This window comes from Heptranchias perlo, chromosome 30 (genome assembly GCF_035084215.1).
Source record: "Heptranchias perlo isolate sHepPer1 chromosome 30, sHepPer1.hap1, whole genome shotgun sequence".
In the NCBI taxonomy this organism is placed as follows: Eukaryota; Metazoa; Chordata; class Chondrichthyes; order Hexanchiformes; family Hexanchidae; genus Heptranchias; species Heptranchias perlo.
In genome coordinates, this window is record NC_090354.1 from 6,279,650 (window position 1) to 6,296,075 (window position 16,426).

A 16,426-nucleotide genomic window follows, 5' to 3' on the forward strand; every position below is an offset into this window, starting at 1 on the left:
AACCTGCATTGGGGACGTTTCCTGGCGCACCTGCTCCTCTGTTTCACTGACAAAATAGAGAACATTTAACCCCCCATGGACGAGGCTGTAAATAATGGATCTATAATAAATACCTTGCTAACCGAACGTGCCCAGGGGTAAGGATTTGCTGTCCATATGACTGCTCAGTGACGGTCTCTCTTTAAGTAGGTCACATAGGTCACTAGCTTCTTGGCACAGTTTATTCAGCTGTTCTACCTGCCTCAACAGACCATAAATATGCAGCCTGCCTCCTCAAATCAGCATCCAGGGAACACAAATTACAGAAGCCATGCCTGCCTCACTGGCGCCTACTAATCTTAATGGCGAGAAACTGGAAAGTACTGCAGTACAAAGGGATCTGGGGGTCCTCGTGCAAGAAAATCAAAAAGTTAGTATGCAGGTGCAGCAGGTGATCAAGAAGGCCAACGGAATGTTGGCTTTTATTGCTAGGGGGCTAGAATATAAAAACAGGGAGGTATTGCTGCAGTTATATAAGGTATTGGTGAGACCGCACCTGGAATACTGCATACAGTTTTGGTGTCCATACTTAAGAAAAGACATACTTGCTCTCGAGGCAGTACAAAGAAGGTTCACTCAGCTAATCCCGGGGATGAGGGGGTGGACATATGAGGAGAGGTTGAGTAGATTGGGACTCTACTCATTGGAGTTCAGAAGAATGAGAGGCGATCTTATTGAAACATATAAGATTGTGAAGGGGCTTGATCGGGTGGATGCGGTAAGGATGTTCCCAAGGATGGGTGAAACTAGAACTAGGGGGAATGATCTTAGAATAAGGGGCTGCTCTTTCAAAACTGAGATGAGGAGAAACTTCTTCACTCAGTTGGTCTGTGGAATTTGCTGCCCCAGGAAGCTGTGGAAGCTACATCATTAGATAAATTTAAAACAGAAATAGACAGTTTCCTAGAAGTAAAGGGAATTAGGGGTTACGGGGAGCGGGCAGGAAATTGGACATGAAGCTGAGTTCGGATTGGTCAAGGCCCTGTGGGTGGCGGAGAGGGCCCAGGGGCTGAGTGGCCGGGTCCTGCTCCTACTTGTGTTCTTTAGATTTGAGGTTAGGATCAGATCAGCCATGATCTTATTGAATGGCGGAGCAGGCTCGAGGGGCCGATTGGCCTACTCCTGCTCCTATTTCTTATGTTCTTATGTTCTTAATGAGAGTCCAGGTGGTGATGGTGGGCAGGCATTGTCAATATTGTCTGTAGTAGGTCCAGGAGGACGTTCCAAAGCTGTCACATAAGGGAGGCCTGAGCAGTAATTTGTTGAATTTAGAACCACCTTCATTTTACAACAGCTGAGAAGGGGATCCAGTCAGTCTCTGATAGCTCCTTGCGCTATATCATGTCATGCTACCAGCTCTCAACAGTCACATTCCTGTTGTACATCTTGTTCCCTTTGGTGGGGCTCCATTAAGGAAGAGGTTAAAGACCACTTTAAAGTGGTCCAGTTGACTAGTTTACCCAGCATACATTTGTCAACAAATATCATCTAACAACATATCTGGCAAATTATAAACAAGGTATCAATTAGACTCTCTGGGGTCGGTTTTGAGTGCCCTTGCCTGGCTTTAATGGGGCGGTAATGGCCTAGAAATTGGGTGGGCAGCCTTACTGTCCTTTTAATGGCCATGCGGCCGGTTCCATTTTAAAAGGAGCCTATCGCCAGGTGTCCATAGCACCCCTTTTAATATGGAATTCCGGGTTCTATGACATAAATGGGACCCTGATTGCCGTTTTAGGTCGGAACTGGTCAAAACCTGCGTCGTGCAGATTACGATCAGTTCCACGGGCAATGGAAGAAAACAGGCCTGGCAAAAGATAAGTCTTGAGTTATTTTTGTGGGCCCCAGAGAAGCACCCTTGCTCCTCCAGGGCCCACAAAAATAATGTGGGTCGCTGTTGCCCCTGGACCCCCACCCTCCGCGATAACCAACCCCCGCCCCCCCCCCCCCCCCCCGCGACCCCTCGCCTCGCAACTTACTTTGTTGGCGGCAGCTCCAGCCCGATTTCCAGTGCTCGGCTGCCGGGGGTCGCAGCCTCAAAATCACATGGACCTTTTCACCACCGGACTGGGCGACTGACCAGCTCGATTCCCCGGTCGGCCCACCAAAAGTCAAAATCGACCCCACTCTCTCTTTCTCTCTCACTCTGGGGCAGTGCTGTTCTAGCACTAGACAAGAAATACTTCCAAGGAGTGACATGTGTCTGTTTGGTTCCACACAATTGCTAGAATGTGTGATGTGTCCCGTGCCTTGTCACCACACAATCCTCCTTCTCAGTTATCTACCTCCTTCTTGAACATCCATTGAACATCCTCCTTTCAATGTTCATCATTTTGGTGTTTTTAAAAAAAAAAAATTATGTTCATCACAGTGAAAGGTGTCAAGATTTGGCACCCAGGGTTAGTGTCAAATGCTCCCTGATCAGGTGGCAGGCGGACAAATGCAGAATAACACTGACCCCAACAATGTGCTTCAACCTCTGATCCTCAGAAGAGCAGCTGCTGCTGAATCAGAGTGGACTTTACGATTTTCTACACCCAGTGGCCTTTACAGCCCAAAAGAGATTGTCAATTTGTGCCAAATTGAAGACCATTTTCAGTGTTGGCCTTGAGCTACTAGGAATGAGTTGAGACTGTCACAGTTTCATTTAGCTTACAGCCAGCAAATTTTGTACCATAAATCCGGCTGGATTTAAGTCCAGATATAAAAGATGAAGCTAAGCGACTGTGCCATCTAGTCCCCAATTCCTCTCAATTTCAGTGAGCTCGTCCCCTCCTAACGACCTGCTTAATACCATTGCTATGTCAGCTACTGCGTATAGTAAGAGTGCGCCACTCAATCAGGAACTAGAGAGAACCACGAGGAGCTCTTCCAAACTGGAGATCAGCGCAAGGGGGGGCCAGTCATGATGGCAGAGTGAATAAAACAAGATCCCTCCCCGATCCGCCAGTGCAATCAAAGACAAAGGTCAGGCCCCGTAAAAATCCCAACTTACTGGAAACAGGGGTGAACTCTAAAGCTGAACTGTTGGTGATCTTTGCCATGTCCATTTCCACTCTGTGATATTCGTAAATCGTTCGTCTCTGACCATCTGCGAATAGAAACCGAATGTAATATTTACACAAGAACAGGTCAGCCAATGGGATGAGATTCCAGCCTGTAACTCACTCCCGGGTATCCACTGTCGTGTGTACAACCCTTTTGAGCCCCTCAATTAGATTCCAGCCTGTAACTTAAACCCAAGCATCTTTTATTCTACTTCTTAAGCACCCAATAAACCAGTTTCTATAAATCAGTCTTGGGTATCTGTTATTTTATATATAAACCAGTTAAACTCTTCCAATTAGATTTTATCTTGCAACTCAGTTATCTGATTTCTATATACAAACCCCCATTGTACTCTGAAATATCTCACTGGGTTCTCTGGTAACTCCACTTAAAAACTTTTCTGCTCATTGTACATTTTATGGTGATAGCGGTTTACACATAATCATTTTCTTACTGTAGATTGTGGTTCATTATAAAATAAATAACATTTTATTAATTGAAAAAAGGTCTCCATCTAACTCCCTGATGTCATTTTCAAAATTGGGACTCATTAACTTTGGCAGTTTAAAAATAACATGACCTCAGAAGTAAAAGATCCCTTGACATTATTTGAAGAAGAGCAGAGGAGTTCTCCCAGTGTCCTGACCAATATTTATCCTTCAACCAACATCGCTAAAAAAAGACAAATTATCTAGCCATTATCTCATTGCTGTTTGTGGGATCTTGCTGTGTACAAAAATTGGCTGCCTTGTTTTCCTACATTACAGCAGTGGCTACATTTCAAAAGTATTTCATTGGCTGTAAAGCGCTTTGCGGCGTCCTGAGGTTGTGCAAGGCGCTATATAAATGCGAGTTCTTTCTTTTATGCTAATGGTGAGTGGGTATTTATAATGTGGCTCTTCACCATGCCAGTGATTACTCTAAAAATCTCCTGATCTATCCGAGAGGATCAGGAATCATCTGTGCTGGGCTTTGATTCCCAATATTGTCCTGCCTGGAGCAGTGCACTTACGAGGCTTCTCTGCAACACTGGGAGTTGGGCCAAGGACCAGTGATCAGGATCCCTCGCTGGAGATTTGTAACGTTTATGATTGAAACATTCCAATTCAGCTGGTGCCAAAATACTCATTGGCATGGTTAAAATAATGATGAAAATGATTGTTATGGCCTCTGTAAATCAATACTTCACAATCACCAGAATGAACTTATCATGTTCCAAATTCCCTATTGGGGAAATTAAAGTATCCTTGAAAGTAAAGATTGTCTCTGGTTAGTTTACTGGTTGATACTCAATCTGAATTACTGCAAGTAGAAACATCGATTTTTTTGGCCTTTATCAAAATGGTACATTCCCAGCTTGTAATAAGAATGTACTTCCTGCCCGCCATATTGGAGACTTAGACGGCCACGTAGTACCTAAAAAACGGACGCTGTGCAGCTGAATTTACAGCCCATTGTTCTAGAAAACTGTCCCGACTACATTCTAGATATTCATTGCCTTTACTTCTTGGTTTGTTCTGCTTCTAGGGGGCATAATCTTAGAATAAGGGGCTGCTCTTTCAAAACTGAGATGAGGAGAAACTTCTTCACTCAGAGGGTAGTAGGTCGTGGAATTTGCTGCCCCAGGAAGCTGTGGAAGCTACATCATTAAATAAATTTAAAACAGAAATAGACAGTTTCCTAGAAGTAAAGGGAATTAGGGGTTACGGGGAGCGGGCAGGAAATTGGACATGAAGCTGAGTTCGGATCGGTCAAGGTCCTGTGGGTGGCGGAGCGGGCCCAGGGGCTGAGTGGCCGGGTCCTGCTCCTACTTCTTGTGTTCTTTAAATTTGAGGTTAGGATCAGATCAGCCATGATCTTATTGAATGGCGGAGCAGGCTCGAGGGGCCGATTGGCCTACTCCTGCTCCTATTTCTTATGTTCTTATGTTCTCCCTGTTAAAATCGCCCATTATAACCATTTTATTTTTGCTACATGCTTCCCTGATCTCCTTATTTCCTCCTCACTACATCACTACTATCAGGAGGGCTGTAGACAACTGCTACCAGAGTCTTGCATCCTTTGCTGTTCCTTAACTCTACCCATACAGTTTCCACTGCCCGATCACCCTTACTGAAATCCCTTTTCTCTACTGTGGTAATTGTGCTTTTTATCAATATTGCTCCTGCTCCTCCTGTCTCAATTTCCCTGTCCTTCACAAAGGTCCTATCGCCTGGAATATTTAACTCCCAATCAGGCCCAGGTTGTAGCCAGATCTCTGCAATCATTACAACATCAGATTGCACAATTGTCAAGTAATCATTAAAATTAAAAAAGTAACATTTAGCTCACGGCCATATGTGTTATTACATTTTCTGCTTTTAATGTAATTGAAGAATTAAGCATTAATCACAAACCATCCATAGAAACTGACCTGACCCTGCATTTCATTAATTAAATTTCACCGCTGAGAAAAAAAGGTTTGCTCTCCAAATCACTTCTCATTTAAAACACTCAGGAACAGATGTACGCTGCTAATCTTCTTGTGTTAGCTGTCTTTTTTTTATTGCTAATTTTCTCTCTTCCACAGTGTCGGCTGTGGCTCAGTGGGTAGCACTCTGAGTCAGAACTGCGGGGACTTGAGAACAAAATCTAGGCTGACACTCGAGTACAGTAGTGAGATGCTGTCCTTCAGATGAGATGTTAAACGAAGGCCCCGTCTGCCCTCTCAAGTAGATGTAAAAGATCCCATGGCACTATTTCAAAGAAGAGCATGGGAATTCTCCTCGGTGTCCTGGTCAATATTTATCCCTCAACCAACACCTAAAAACAGATTATTTGGTCATTATCACATTGCTGTTTGTGGGACCTTACTGTGCGTAAATTGGTTGTTGTATTTCCTACATTACAACAATGACTACACTTCAAAGGTACTTCATTGGCTGTAATGTACTTTGGGACATCTTGAGGCCGTGAAGGGCACTATATGAATGCAAGTCGTTCTTTCTTCTTAGGGTACAGTTCCATGGATGTGAGTGCATCTTGATACCTGACCAAAGAGGCTATTACTCATCATGTGTAAACCTTGGTGAGTGTCGGTACGTCATGCAGCTGTGGGTATTTTCATGGACGAGCTTTATCTGTTCTCACATGATGTCCACACGAGTGCAATTCCAGTGGGTGTCATTGAGAAGCGATCTGGACCAGGAAGCCTGGCTGGTTATTCTCTCCCTAACCAGGAGGCACTGACAGTGCAGAACGTGGGGTCAAACTTGGGACCTGCTGTCCTTACCCGGTCTGGCCTACATGTGACTCCAGTCCCACATCAGTGTGGTTGACTCTTAACTGCTCTCTGAAGTGGCCTAGCAAGCCGCTCAGTTGTATAAAACCACTATGCAGCGGTCCAAGAAGGCCTTTTACACCACCGCCTTCTCAGGGCAACTAGGGATGGGCAATAAATGTCAGTCTTGCCAGTGTCACACACATCCTGATTTATTAATTTATTTTAAATTGAGGTGCATGAAGGACATGAGAAAGCATTGAATGAGAAAATCCCATTCACTCCATTAAAACCTTTGCACAAACTATGTACAATCGACTCTATCATGGATCCTACCACGCCCATTTGAACTACTGAGTAACCGTTCTGCCAAATTTCTCCATCATCTCTTCCCCCGACTAGATAAATCAAGCAAAATTCTAAATATTTAACTTGCTTTCTGTCTTACATTATTCATTCTTGACTGGATGCGTCCCTTGCCTGGATGGTTGGGGCAGAGTATTCTGTATCTGGCCTGTGCTATGCCTGACCTACAATTCCACAATGTTGGCAATGTGTGTTAAATAACCACACAGAGCTGGAAAAGTGTTTCATTTCCCAGCATTGACTGCCATCACCTTGAAGCGCACAAAATAAATCATTGAAAAATATTTAGACAAAGACTTGATTCTCCGAGGTAAATGATTCTTTGAGTTTTGGGGCTTTTTGATCACCTGCTGCACCTGCATACCAATCAAAAAGTTAGTATGCAGGTGCAGCAGGTGATCAAGAAAGCCAACGGAATGTTGGCTTTTATTGCTAGGGGGATAGAATATAAAAACAGGGAGGTATTGCTGCAGTTATATAGGGTATTGGTGAGACCGCACCTGGAATACTGCATACAGTTTTGGTCTCCATACTTAAGAAAAGACATACTTGCTCTCGAGGCAGTACAAAGAAGGTTCACTCGGTTAATCCCGGGGATGAGGGGGCGGACATATGAGGAGAGGTTGAGTAGATTGGGACTCTACTCATTGGAGTTCAGAAGAATGAGAGGTGATCTTATTGAAACATATAAGATTGTGAAGGGGCTTGATCGGGTGGATGCAGTAAGGATGTTCCCAAAGATGGGTGAAACTAGAACGAGGGGGCATAATCTTAGAATAAGGGGCTGCTCTTTCAAAACTGAGATGAGGAGAAACTTCTTCACTCAGAGGGTGGTAGGTCTGTGGAATTTGCTGCCCCAGGAAGCTGTGGAAGCTACATCATTAGATAAATTTAAAACAGAAATAGACAGTTTTCTAGAAGTAAAGGGAATTAGGGGTTATGGGGAGCGGGCAGGAAATTGGACATGAAGCTGAGTTCGGATCGGTCAATGCCCTGTGGGTGGCGGAGAGGGCCCAGGGGCTGTGTGGCCGGGTCCTGCTCCGACTTCTTGTGTTCTTTAGATTTGTGGTTGGGATCAGATCAGCCATGATCTTATTGAATGGCGGAGCAGGCTCGAGGGGCCGATTGGCCTACTCCTGCTCCAATTTCTTATGTTCTTATGTTCTTATGTTTTTCAGCGAAGGTTTTGAAGATTTAATAGAGGTTTTCAAAATTGAGAAGTTAAATGGTGAAAGATCATTTCCACTGGATAAACTCGACACTGTCACTAGCAGAATGAAAGGCAAAGTTAGAAGAATTTTTTTTACACAGTGGGTTATAAGAACACAAGAAATAGGAGCAGGAGTAGGCCCCTCGAGCCTGCTCCGCCATTCAATAAGATCATGGCTGATCTTCGACCTCAACTCCTCTTTCCCGCCCGATCCCCATATCCCTTGATTCCCCAAGAGTCCAAAATTCAGAACATAGGATGCTTTACCACAAGTGTTAATTGAGGCAGGGACTAGGGGGGGTGATTTTAAACCCCAAGAACTGGTGGGTTGGGGGCGGGTGGGAGTTCAAAATAGTTGTTTTTTTGGGTCGCAACTGCAAAATTTTCGGACTTTGCGTTCCCAGTGGGAAGCCTGTACTTTTCTGCGCCGATATTAAACCCGGAAATAAAGCCGGGTTGTGGTCGCGACCCAAAAAACAACTGTTTTCAACTCCCACCCGCCCCCAACCCACCCGTTCTTGGGGTTTAAAATCACCCCCCCTAGAACATAATTTAAAAGACAGATGCATTTAGAAGTTAGATAAGTAGATGAGGGAGAAAGGAATAGATGGATATGTTGATAGGGTGAGATGAAATAAGGTGGGAGGGGGGCTCATGTGAAGGATAAACACCGACATGGACCTGTTGGAACAAATGGCCTGTTCCTGTGTTGTAAAATTCTATGTAAGGCATTTGGGTAGATAATTGAAAAGGAAGAATATACAAGGATACAAGGAAAGGGCAGGGTAGAGTGGGTGGGGGTTATATTGGATAGCCCCCGAAAATGGGCGCTGGGGTCGTGGTGCGCAATTAACCCACGCCCGGTCGGAGTGATGCAGGTAGCACGTAATGTTCGTGCTGCCTGATGATTTAAATGATTGCTGTGTGCAGCCAGTGCTACTTGCGCTGTTGATTGGCTGCACGCACCACCAGGGTGCCCCGATGTCGGAAATGGCAAGCACCACTTAAAGGCAGCCTGCACCTCTTAAAAGAGGAGGTGCACTATGTAACTCTGGGCTGGAAGATAGTGAAGAATGGCTGGGTCTGCGGGAGAGCGTGCACCAAGGTTCTCAGACAGTGCACTAGAGGCCTTGGTGGAAGAGGCGGACAGATGGAGGGACATCCTATATCTGCAGGGGGGCAGGAGGCCCTTCAGGCATATGCTCAAGAGGCAGCGGGAGAAAGCAGTGGACGAGGTCAATGCCAGGATCACAGCACCAATAACATGGATGCAGTGCAGGAAGAAGTTCAATGATCTGACACAAGTGGTCAAGGTGAGTGAGTTCAACTGTCAAGTGGAATATCCTGCCAACTGCACCACTAGCCTCATCCACTGCTCCACGCACTACACCCTCCATCACCCACATACCAACAAACTCTTTCAATCAGTAAGCAACCCTTCGAATCAGATGTTGCATCTCACCCTCACACATTACCACAGTTGCAAGCTGCGCACCCACAACTCACAGGTCACACACACTGGTGGCTATTCAACCATGACAGCCACATCACCCAACCATCTTGCAGGACACTCAATGACACACGTCCCTCTTTCTTGCAGGAGAAGATGGCGCATAACAGGAGGCAGCAAGTGGCAGTGGCTCCATGGAACATGAACCTGCTGTCCTCTCTCAGGGTGACAGCATTCCAGTTCCACCCCTGCCACTCCACCAGTGCCCTTGCTGTTGCCTGTCAGCCCACTCCCTGTGGAGTATTGAAACTTTATTCAAGTATAGGAAACCTCCAAAAACTAGTACAAATGCATCAGCAGCCAGAACAAATAATCCAGCAAAGAACCTGTCACTCCTGCATGATCCCTTTAACAAGCCCTGTTGGGGGCTCCTCCATGCTGTTTAAGACCCGTTCATCTGTGCGAGGTTAAGACAGCGCGGTGGCTGGAGCGTGGAGTTCCAAAACAGTATCGGTCCCTTTAAATCAGCGTTGCACACTGATTCACATCATCACCTCCCTCCTCGACATGTTGTCAGCATTCATTAGGTGCGCGTGAGCAAACGCCTTTACCAAGATGGTGTCCTGCGCACATTCATGTCAGAAGTGCGCAACTCGGACGCAATTTTCGGGTCTTACATGTCCACGTGGCGCCTACAAAATGGGCGCTACACGGCCCAATTTCGCCTCCGGGAGCTCCAGTTAAAGAGCCAGCACCGTCACAGGCACGATGCACCGAATGTCCTCCCTCTGCGCTGCCATTTCTATGATTCCCCTGAGCATCGGGTTGAACAAAAAGACCACGGTCATTTTGTCGGCCATCTTAGCTTCTGGCATTTACCTGCTTCAGTGGAAGAACCCTGTCAACAGGACGATTTAAACAAATGAAGAGTTTAATCGGTAACCCTCTGCTGTACGTGAAATAAGTTTAGGTGGTCTCGATCTAACTATTAGTGAGAACGGAACCAAAGTACGCAAAACTGCGACAAACCGGCAATAACTGGCCAACAGAAGACAAGAGGATGGCTGATGTGGGAGGTTAAAGTATGTCACACAAGTGCACGACAGAGTGCACCTCTGAGATTGGTGCTGAGTCACATTGTTGGGACAGAGCGGAAGGAGCTTTACTCTTCATCTATTCCAGAGTTAGGAGCACTCGATGGAAAGGGTCCCATTCCCCAGCACCGACACCCCTCACCTTGATAAGCACCAAAATTCACGCACAACAGAAGAGATGATGGAGTAATTTGGTGGGTAAGTGCCTGCCGGAGCCTCGACAGGATTTACTCGTTATAAAATTACACCGTCACACCTGCAGCTGCACACATCTGCCACAGCTGGAGCTTAATAAGCTGCAGATGCCCATATCTATTAATTATATATTAATTGCTTATTTTATGAGAATAAAAGTACCATTTAATAAGAGATTGGTTTACAGGGATGTATGAGCATTTACCGGGTAAAATTCATCCACTGATGACTAGCCATGTACAACCCGGCTAAAACTACATGCAGTGCAATGACCATTTTGACACCTGCAAAAATCAAACAGCTGATACCAGTCCCCCAGGCGTCCGTAATTCACAGGTTTCACTGTGTGAAACCTGTGAATTACGGACACCTGGGGGACTGGTATCAGCTTTATAAAATGCAAGTTATTGCATTACTAATTCACTCTGAGGGTAATTTGCTTTGTCCTGATTTTCCATGCGCATCGCCACAGGAGATCCACTAATATTCCAGTTAAAAAGTCACACATCATTCATCTTTTAAAAATGCCAAGTCTGCAGTTTGGTCTCAGTCCTCCAGTTTATCTATTGTGATTCCCATTTGGTTCCCTGGGCACACTGTCTTCAGAGTAATTGGTTTTTTTGTTCTCATTCCCTAAACTCATCCCTTCTATTTGGTTTAAAACCGCACAGTGACCCCGGAACTCAATTTTCCTGGTCTTTATCTTCAAACCCATTACGGTTGCAAGTTTCAATCATTAGGTCGCAGCTTCTTTCAAAGGTTTGGAGATTCAAGCAATATTCACTCGCAATCCTTCCTGTCCGACGCTGGTTTACTCAATGGACTTAGACACATTATTTCATTCACTTGGCCAAAGGATAGAATACATGGAATCATACCCTCAGAAAGAACTAAAAGCCTTATTTACCCCAAATACAAACAGTGTTTGTACTAACAGTTTCAACTAACACTTCCCGTTTGTCAGAGAGAGGCCATCTGTCCAAGTGAGAAGGATAAATTCCCTTCATTTACATTTAGAGCTAGGACTGCTGTGTCAGGCACGGCCTCTGGAGCGAGACGCTGACCCCGCCCTATAATGTGAGGTCAGCTCATTATAATAGATCGTCAACATTCTGTGCATTATTCTCTTGGAGTGGCACAGGGTTACAGGAAGAAAGAACTTGCATTTATATTGTGTCATTCGGGTCCTCATGATGTCCCAAAGTGCTTTCAAGTCAATGAATTACATTTGAGATGTAGTCACTGTTATTGCGTAGGTAAACCCGACAGCCAATTTGTGCACAGCAAAGTCCCACAAACAGCAATGAGGAGACTGGCCAGGTAAGCTGTTTTGGTGGTGTTGACTAGCGATAAATATTGGCCAGGACACCAGGAGAGCTCCCCTGCTCTTCTTTGAATAGTGCCATTGGATCTTTTGTGTCCAGCTGAGAGGGCAGATGGGGTGTCAGTTTAACATCTCATCCAAAAGATTACCCCACCTGGAGTAACGTGTTCAGTTTTGGGCACCGTACCTCAGGAAGGATATATTGGTCGTGGAGGATGTGCAACACAGATTCACCAGGGTTAAATTATGAGGACAGGCTCTATAAACATGGCTATTTAGAAGGTTGAGGGTTAATCTAATTGAGGTGTTTAAAATGATAAAAGGATTCTATAGGGTGGAAACAGAGAAACTATTTCCTCTGGTGGGTGAGTCCAGTACAAAAGGGCATAATCTTAAAATTAGAGCTAGGCCATTTAGGAGTGAAATCAGGGAGCACTTTTTCACATAAAGTATAGTGGGAATCTGGAACTCGCTCTCGTAAAAGGCTGTGGGCTAGGGGCATGTATGGCCACACGAGTCCATCAATTATGCTCTGCATTCTGGGGAATATCGCACCCTGGTCGAAGAGGAGGGTTGTTTAAAGCTACTGTTGCTTTTGAAAGATTAACTGATCAATTCACAGGTCCTGACAAACAATGCAGCAGTGACCTGCATGATGGACGTGTGCACTAAAGGTTGGGAGATGTGACAGCCATCTCCTGTCGCTGTTTGAAGGGACCCTGCTGTATAAAAGTTCAATGCACCTTTAACCACCACAGCCATTGACAGTCATCCCTGCCCTGGAAGTGAATCCCATGTCTGGTTGCAGGAGTGTAGGTAGTTCTGTTGTGGGGTCCTGGGGCACATGCAGTTGTCTTCAGACACAGAATCTGGTCCTGTACACACGGGTGGCAGTGAAAGGGTGGGTCCTAGTGTACTGATTAAGGTGCATAGGGACATAGGAATAGGAGTAAGCCATTCAGCCCCTCGAGCCTGTTCCACCATTCAATTAGATCATGGCTGATCTGGACCTCAACAAACACACCTGTCCGGCATGCCTCCTCAGATCTTTGTCCTCCAGAACCTGCAACACCAGAAGTATTCCCAATGGGATAGACGTAGCTCCTTACAAATCAGCACACCGTTTGCTGGATGAACAGGCACAGAAGACAGATGGTATCGAGCCTTAAGAAACTTTCAGGAAGGCTCCCATAAGTTTCCCTGTCTCCTTTGTCCAACACCAGCAATATGGCAAAGGAACAGTAACTAGATACACCAAAAACAGCAAAGTACCCTTAAGAGCAAGGGCTCACTGACGGGAAGCCTATTTAGTGCTATTCAGGGGTCTGAGTCACCTTCCCTTATTTACATACGAATCAAGGCTTTAATCAGTCTGGGGCACAACTGGTGCCCAGGCTCCAAACGGCTGGAGCACTTCCAGGTTCACGTTATACACGCTGTTCATGGGGAGCTCTGTGGGCCTCAGGACCCCAGGATGGGGGGAGCCAGTGCCTGATGTACTGTCGCACTATGGCAGCTGAAGGTCGCGTCACCAGCCCCCTACATTTTAACGTTAGAGTGAAAACAACTGTGGCAATAACAATGGACAAACAGTAGGTTTTATTTTAGATGACTTAATTGTCCACTTTAGGCTTTTATATATCAAGTTGTGTTCTGCTCGCCCAAATCCTAAAAAAAGTGTCGAAGGCTTGCCTCATTTCGGAATTTATAAATATCATATAAAAAACAAAAAGCTAACACTCAAAACATCAAACACCAGCAGTTTCTATTTGGCTGCAAAGTGCTCAGTGATTACCCGCTGTCTTAATTTAAGAAAAGAACATGCTGATCTTTGGCTCTGGATCACTAAAGCTGAATCTGTTCGGGATTCTGATGGTCTGAACATTAGCTTCTAGGGAACTGAACCAACCCAGAAAGCAAAACATCTTTGGATTTGCTTTGCTGAACATTTCTTTTTGTTTCTCACCCCTCTAGTTTCCTCCCTTGCTCTCCTAAAGGTGCCCGTTTGTGATGGGGGTATGATGCAACCCAAGTGATTGTTCTTTATGTGTGACCCTAAATACATGTCAACAGGTAACGTGACTGTGGCGATCATTACAGTCGAGCATGATCTTATTCTCACCCGCAAATCCACAAGGGGTCATTTTAACCTAACTCTCCGGGTGGGTAACTCACCGGATCGGATGGAACGCTGGTTTTGCACCCTGCCCAATATCACTCTCTGTTGACTTCAATGGTAAAATCGGGCGGGGTGTAAATCAAGCGTTGATCCTCATCCCGTCAGTTGCCTGATGGGCATATCAGGTTAAAATCCCCCCTCACGCTCTTTCTAGCCGGGGTCACTAGGTACGGGACGGGGACAAGGGACGGGAACCATTATTGGTTCCGACTCACAGGGTGCTGAGGCCAGCTGTGTTGCTTCTACCATCAACGCAGCCAAAGAAACAAAGACAGTACAGACCAGCAGTGACATCTGATGCACGAGGCTCGGTTACACATTGGCAGTGCATGTACCAACAGAGCCGACTGAGTTGCCATTTGGCTGAAATCTAAGTAAAGTCAAAGCTGAATCCAAGACCAACTTACTGCTTAACCTCACCTAGGGAAGGCCACAAACAAACAAACAGAGGGAGAGAAGACCATCAGTTGACTGTCTACCATCTAGTGGACCACAGTAGTTTAAGAAATGGGGGCGGGGTGCAATTTTCACCTGAAAAACAGGGTGTTAGCAGAGAAAAATAGTTGGGGGAGTTGGGGGGAGGGGTGGTGGGAGGCGAGGGGGCCATGGGATAATCAAGGCCCACGTGATGCAATTTTCAGGCAGGCCTGTCAATGGGCAATCAGCAAACCTGGCGATTTTGGGCAGGAAGCTGTTTTAATATGCAAATCAGGGTCCAATTTTGAAGTATGAGGCGGTGAGCGGCCTAATGAATGGTCTTTAAAGGGACCCGCTAGAGTCTGCTCCACAAAAGGGCCCCAATCTTTTTTTTTCAGCAGTGCTGTGTCCCTTGTGCAATTCTTAAGGTCCACTACATTCTCACGTCTAATGCGTTACTTATTTGCATGACTACAATTAGGGTGAGATATCAAAAAAAAGCTACCAAGTTTCTTTTATTTTAACTTCTCTCCAATCTCCCCCCCTCCGCCCCGGGTCACAGGATACCTAAACCCAAGAGGGTGAGTGATCTACTTCCAATATCTACCAATATTAGGTGGGTGGTATATGCGGCATGGAGATGACTCTCTCTCCAATTTTCCTTCCCTCCTCAGAGTCTCTACGGGCGACCAGGACCTCAGTGGGTGGTTCGGGGTTTGGGGGTGACCTAGCTCCTCACTGCCGTGGCAGGTGTTCCCTCCAGAGCACCCGAAATAACTATACGGTGATGATTTTCAGAATAATATATTAAAATCGTTACATACTAAAGTGAATGATTTCGACTAAATGTGACCAGCCATTCAGGTCTGGGTAATTTTGCTGCAAGGCAGCACTTAGGCTTTGCAAAGATTCTATAGCAATAAAAGGCAATAAAAGCTGATTTTAATGCATCTCAAATGTTTTTGTCAGACAAAACATGTTGTGCCAAGGGATAAGGAAAATGCTGATGTCTGCAACTGGGAGAAATCTGAAGTTACCCTGTTGATTAATTGAGAGAATGTGCAAATAACTGGGTCAAGTCAGAACTTTGCCAAGGAAAGCAAATTAAGATAATGGAATTGTTATGTAACAGGACACTTCCTACAAGGGGACTGTTTTTGAGGTACAACTTGTCAGAAAGGTCTTACAAAAAGAAACCGATGAACAGTCACAGTCTCGCCATTCAGCAACTTCTTCTTGACCAGAAATTGGAAGCTTTTAATCCCGGGGTTGCCCACCATTTATATTTTTGTGGGATAAGCTTTGTGGGTCCTTTGTTGGGAAGTACAAACAACGTGCTTAAATTGTTTCTCGTGCATTGTGATATACGGGTGTCTGAGTTACTTACCTAAAGGAGGACGGGAATCATCAGAAAGGGCAAGAAAATTATACAAAATGGGGAGTGAGATATCCTATGAAAGTCTGAACCAGGTGAACATGGGCATCTTCTGTATTAGCTGAGTGTCCACAAACCTGGGCTAGGATTTTCCTCCACCATCCCACCCCAAATTGGGCAGGATAGTGGCGGAAAAGGCAGGAAAATTAGGGAGCAAGGCCTCCTGCCTTGACCTCAATTTTATATCTCTCGCCCCAAGCCAGGAAGGCTGCTGATCTACACTAAATGCTGGCGGGGAGAAGGGGCCCATTTTCCTGCCTCCCGCCGCTGATCTTGCCAAACCTAGGGATTGCCAGGAAAAGGATGGTGGAAATATCTGGGGTAGCAGTGGACGGTCCACTCCTTGAACCCTCCTTTGGAGGGAAAAGGCCCAGAAATAGCCCTTCGGCCCATTTTATCTAATTTCATAG

At 45.5% G+C, this 16,426-nt stretch overlaps 1 protein-coding gene across 1 annotated transcript in view; it reads right to left on the minus strand.

Moving 5' to 3' along the window:
- LOC137299854 (plexin domain-containing protein 1-like) overlaps positions 1-16,426 on the minus strand; it is a 212,399-nt gene that overhangs the window by 72,931 nt on the left and 123,042 nt on the right. Inside the window, exon 8 of the mRNA XM_067968792.1 lies at positions 3,035-3,130. Coding sequence (XP_067824893.1) covers positions 3,035-3,130 — 96 coding nt within the window. The remainder of the gene's footprint in view (positions 1-3,034; positions 3,131-16,426) is intronic.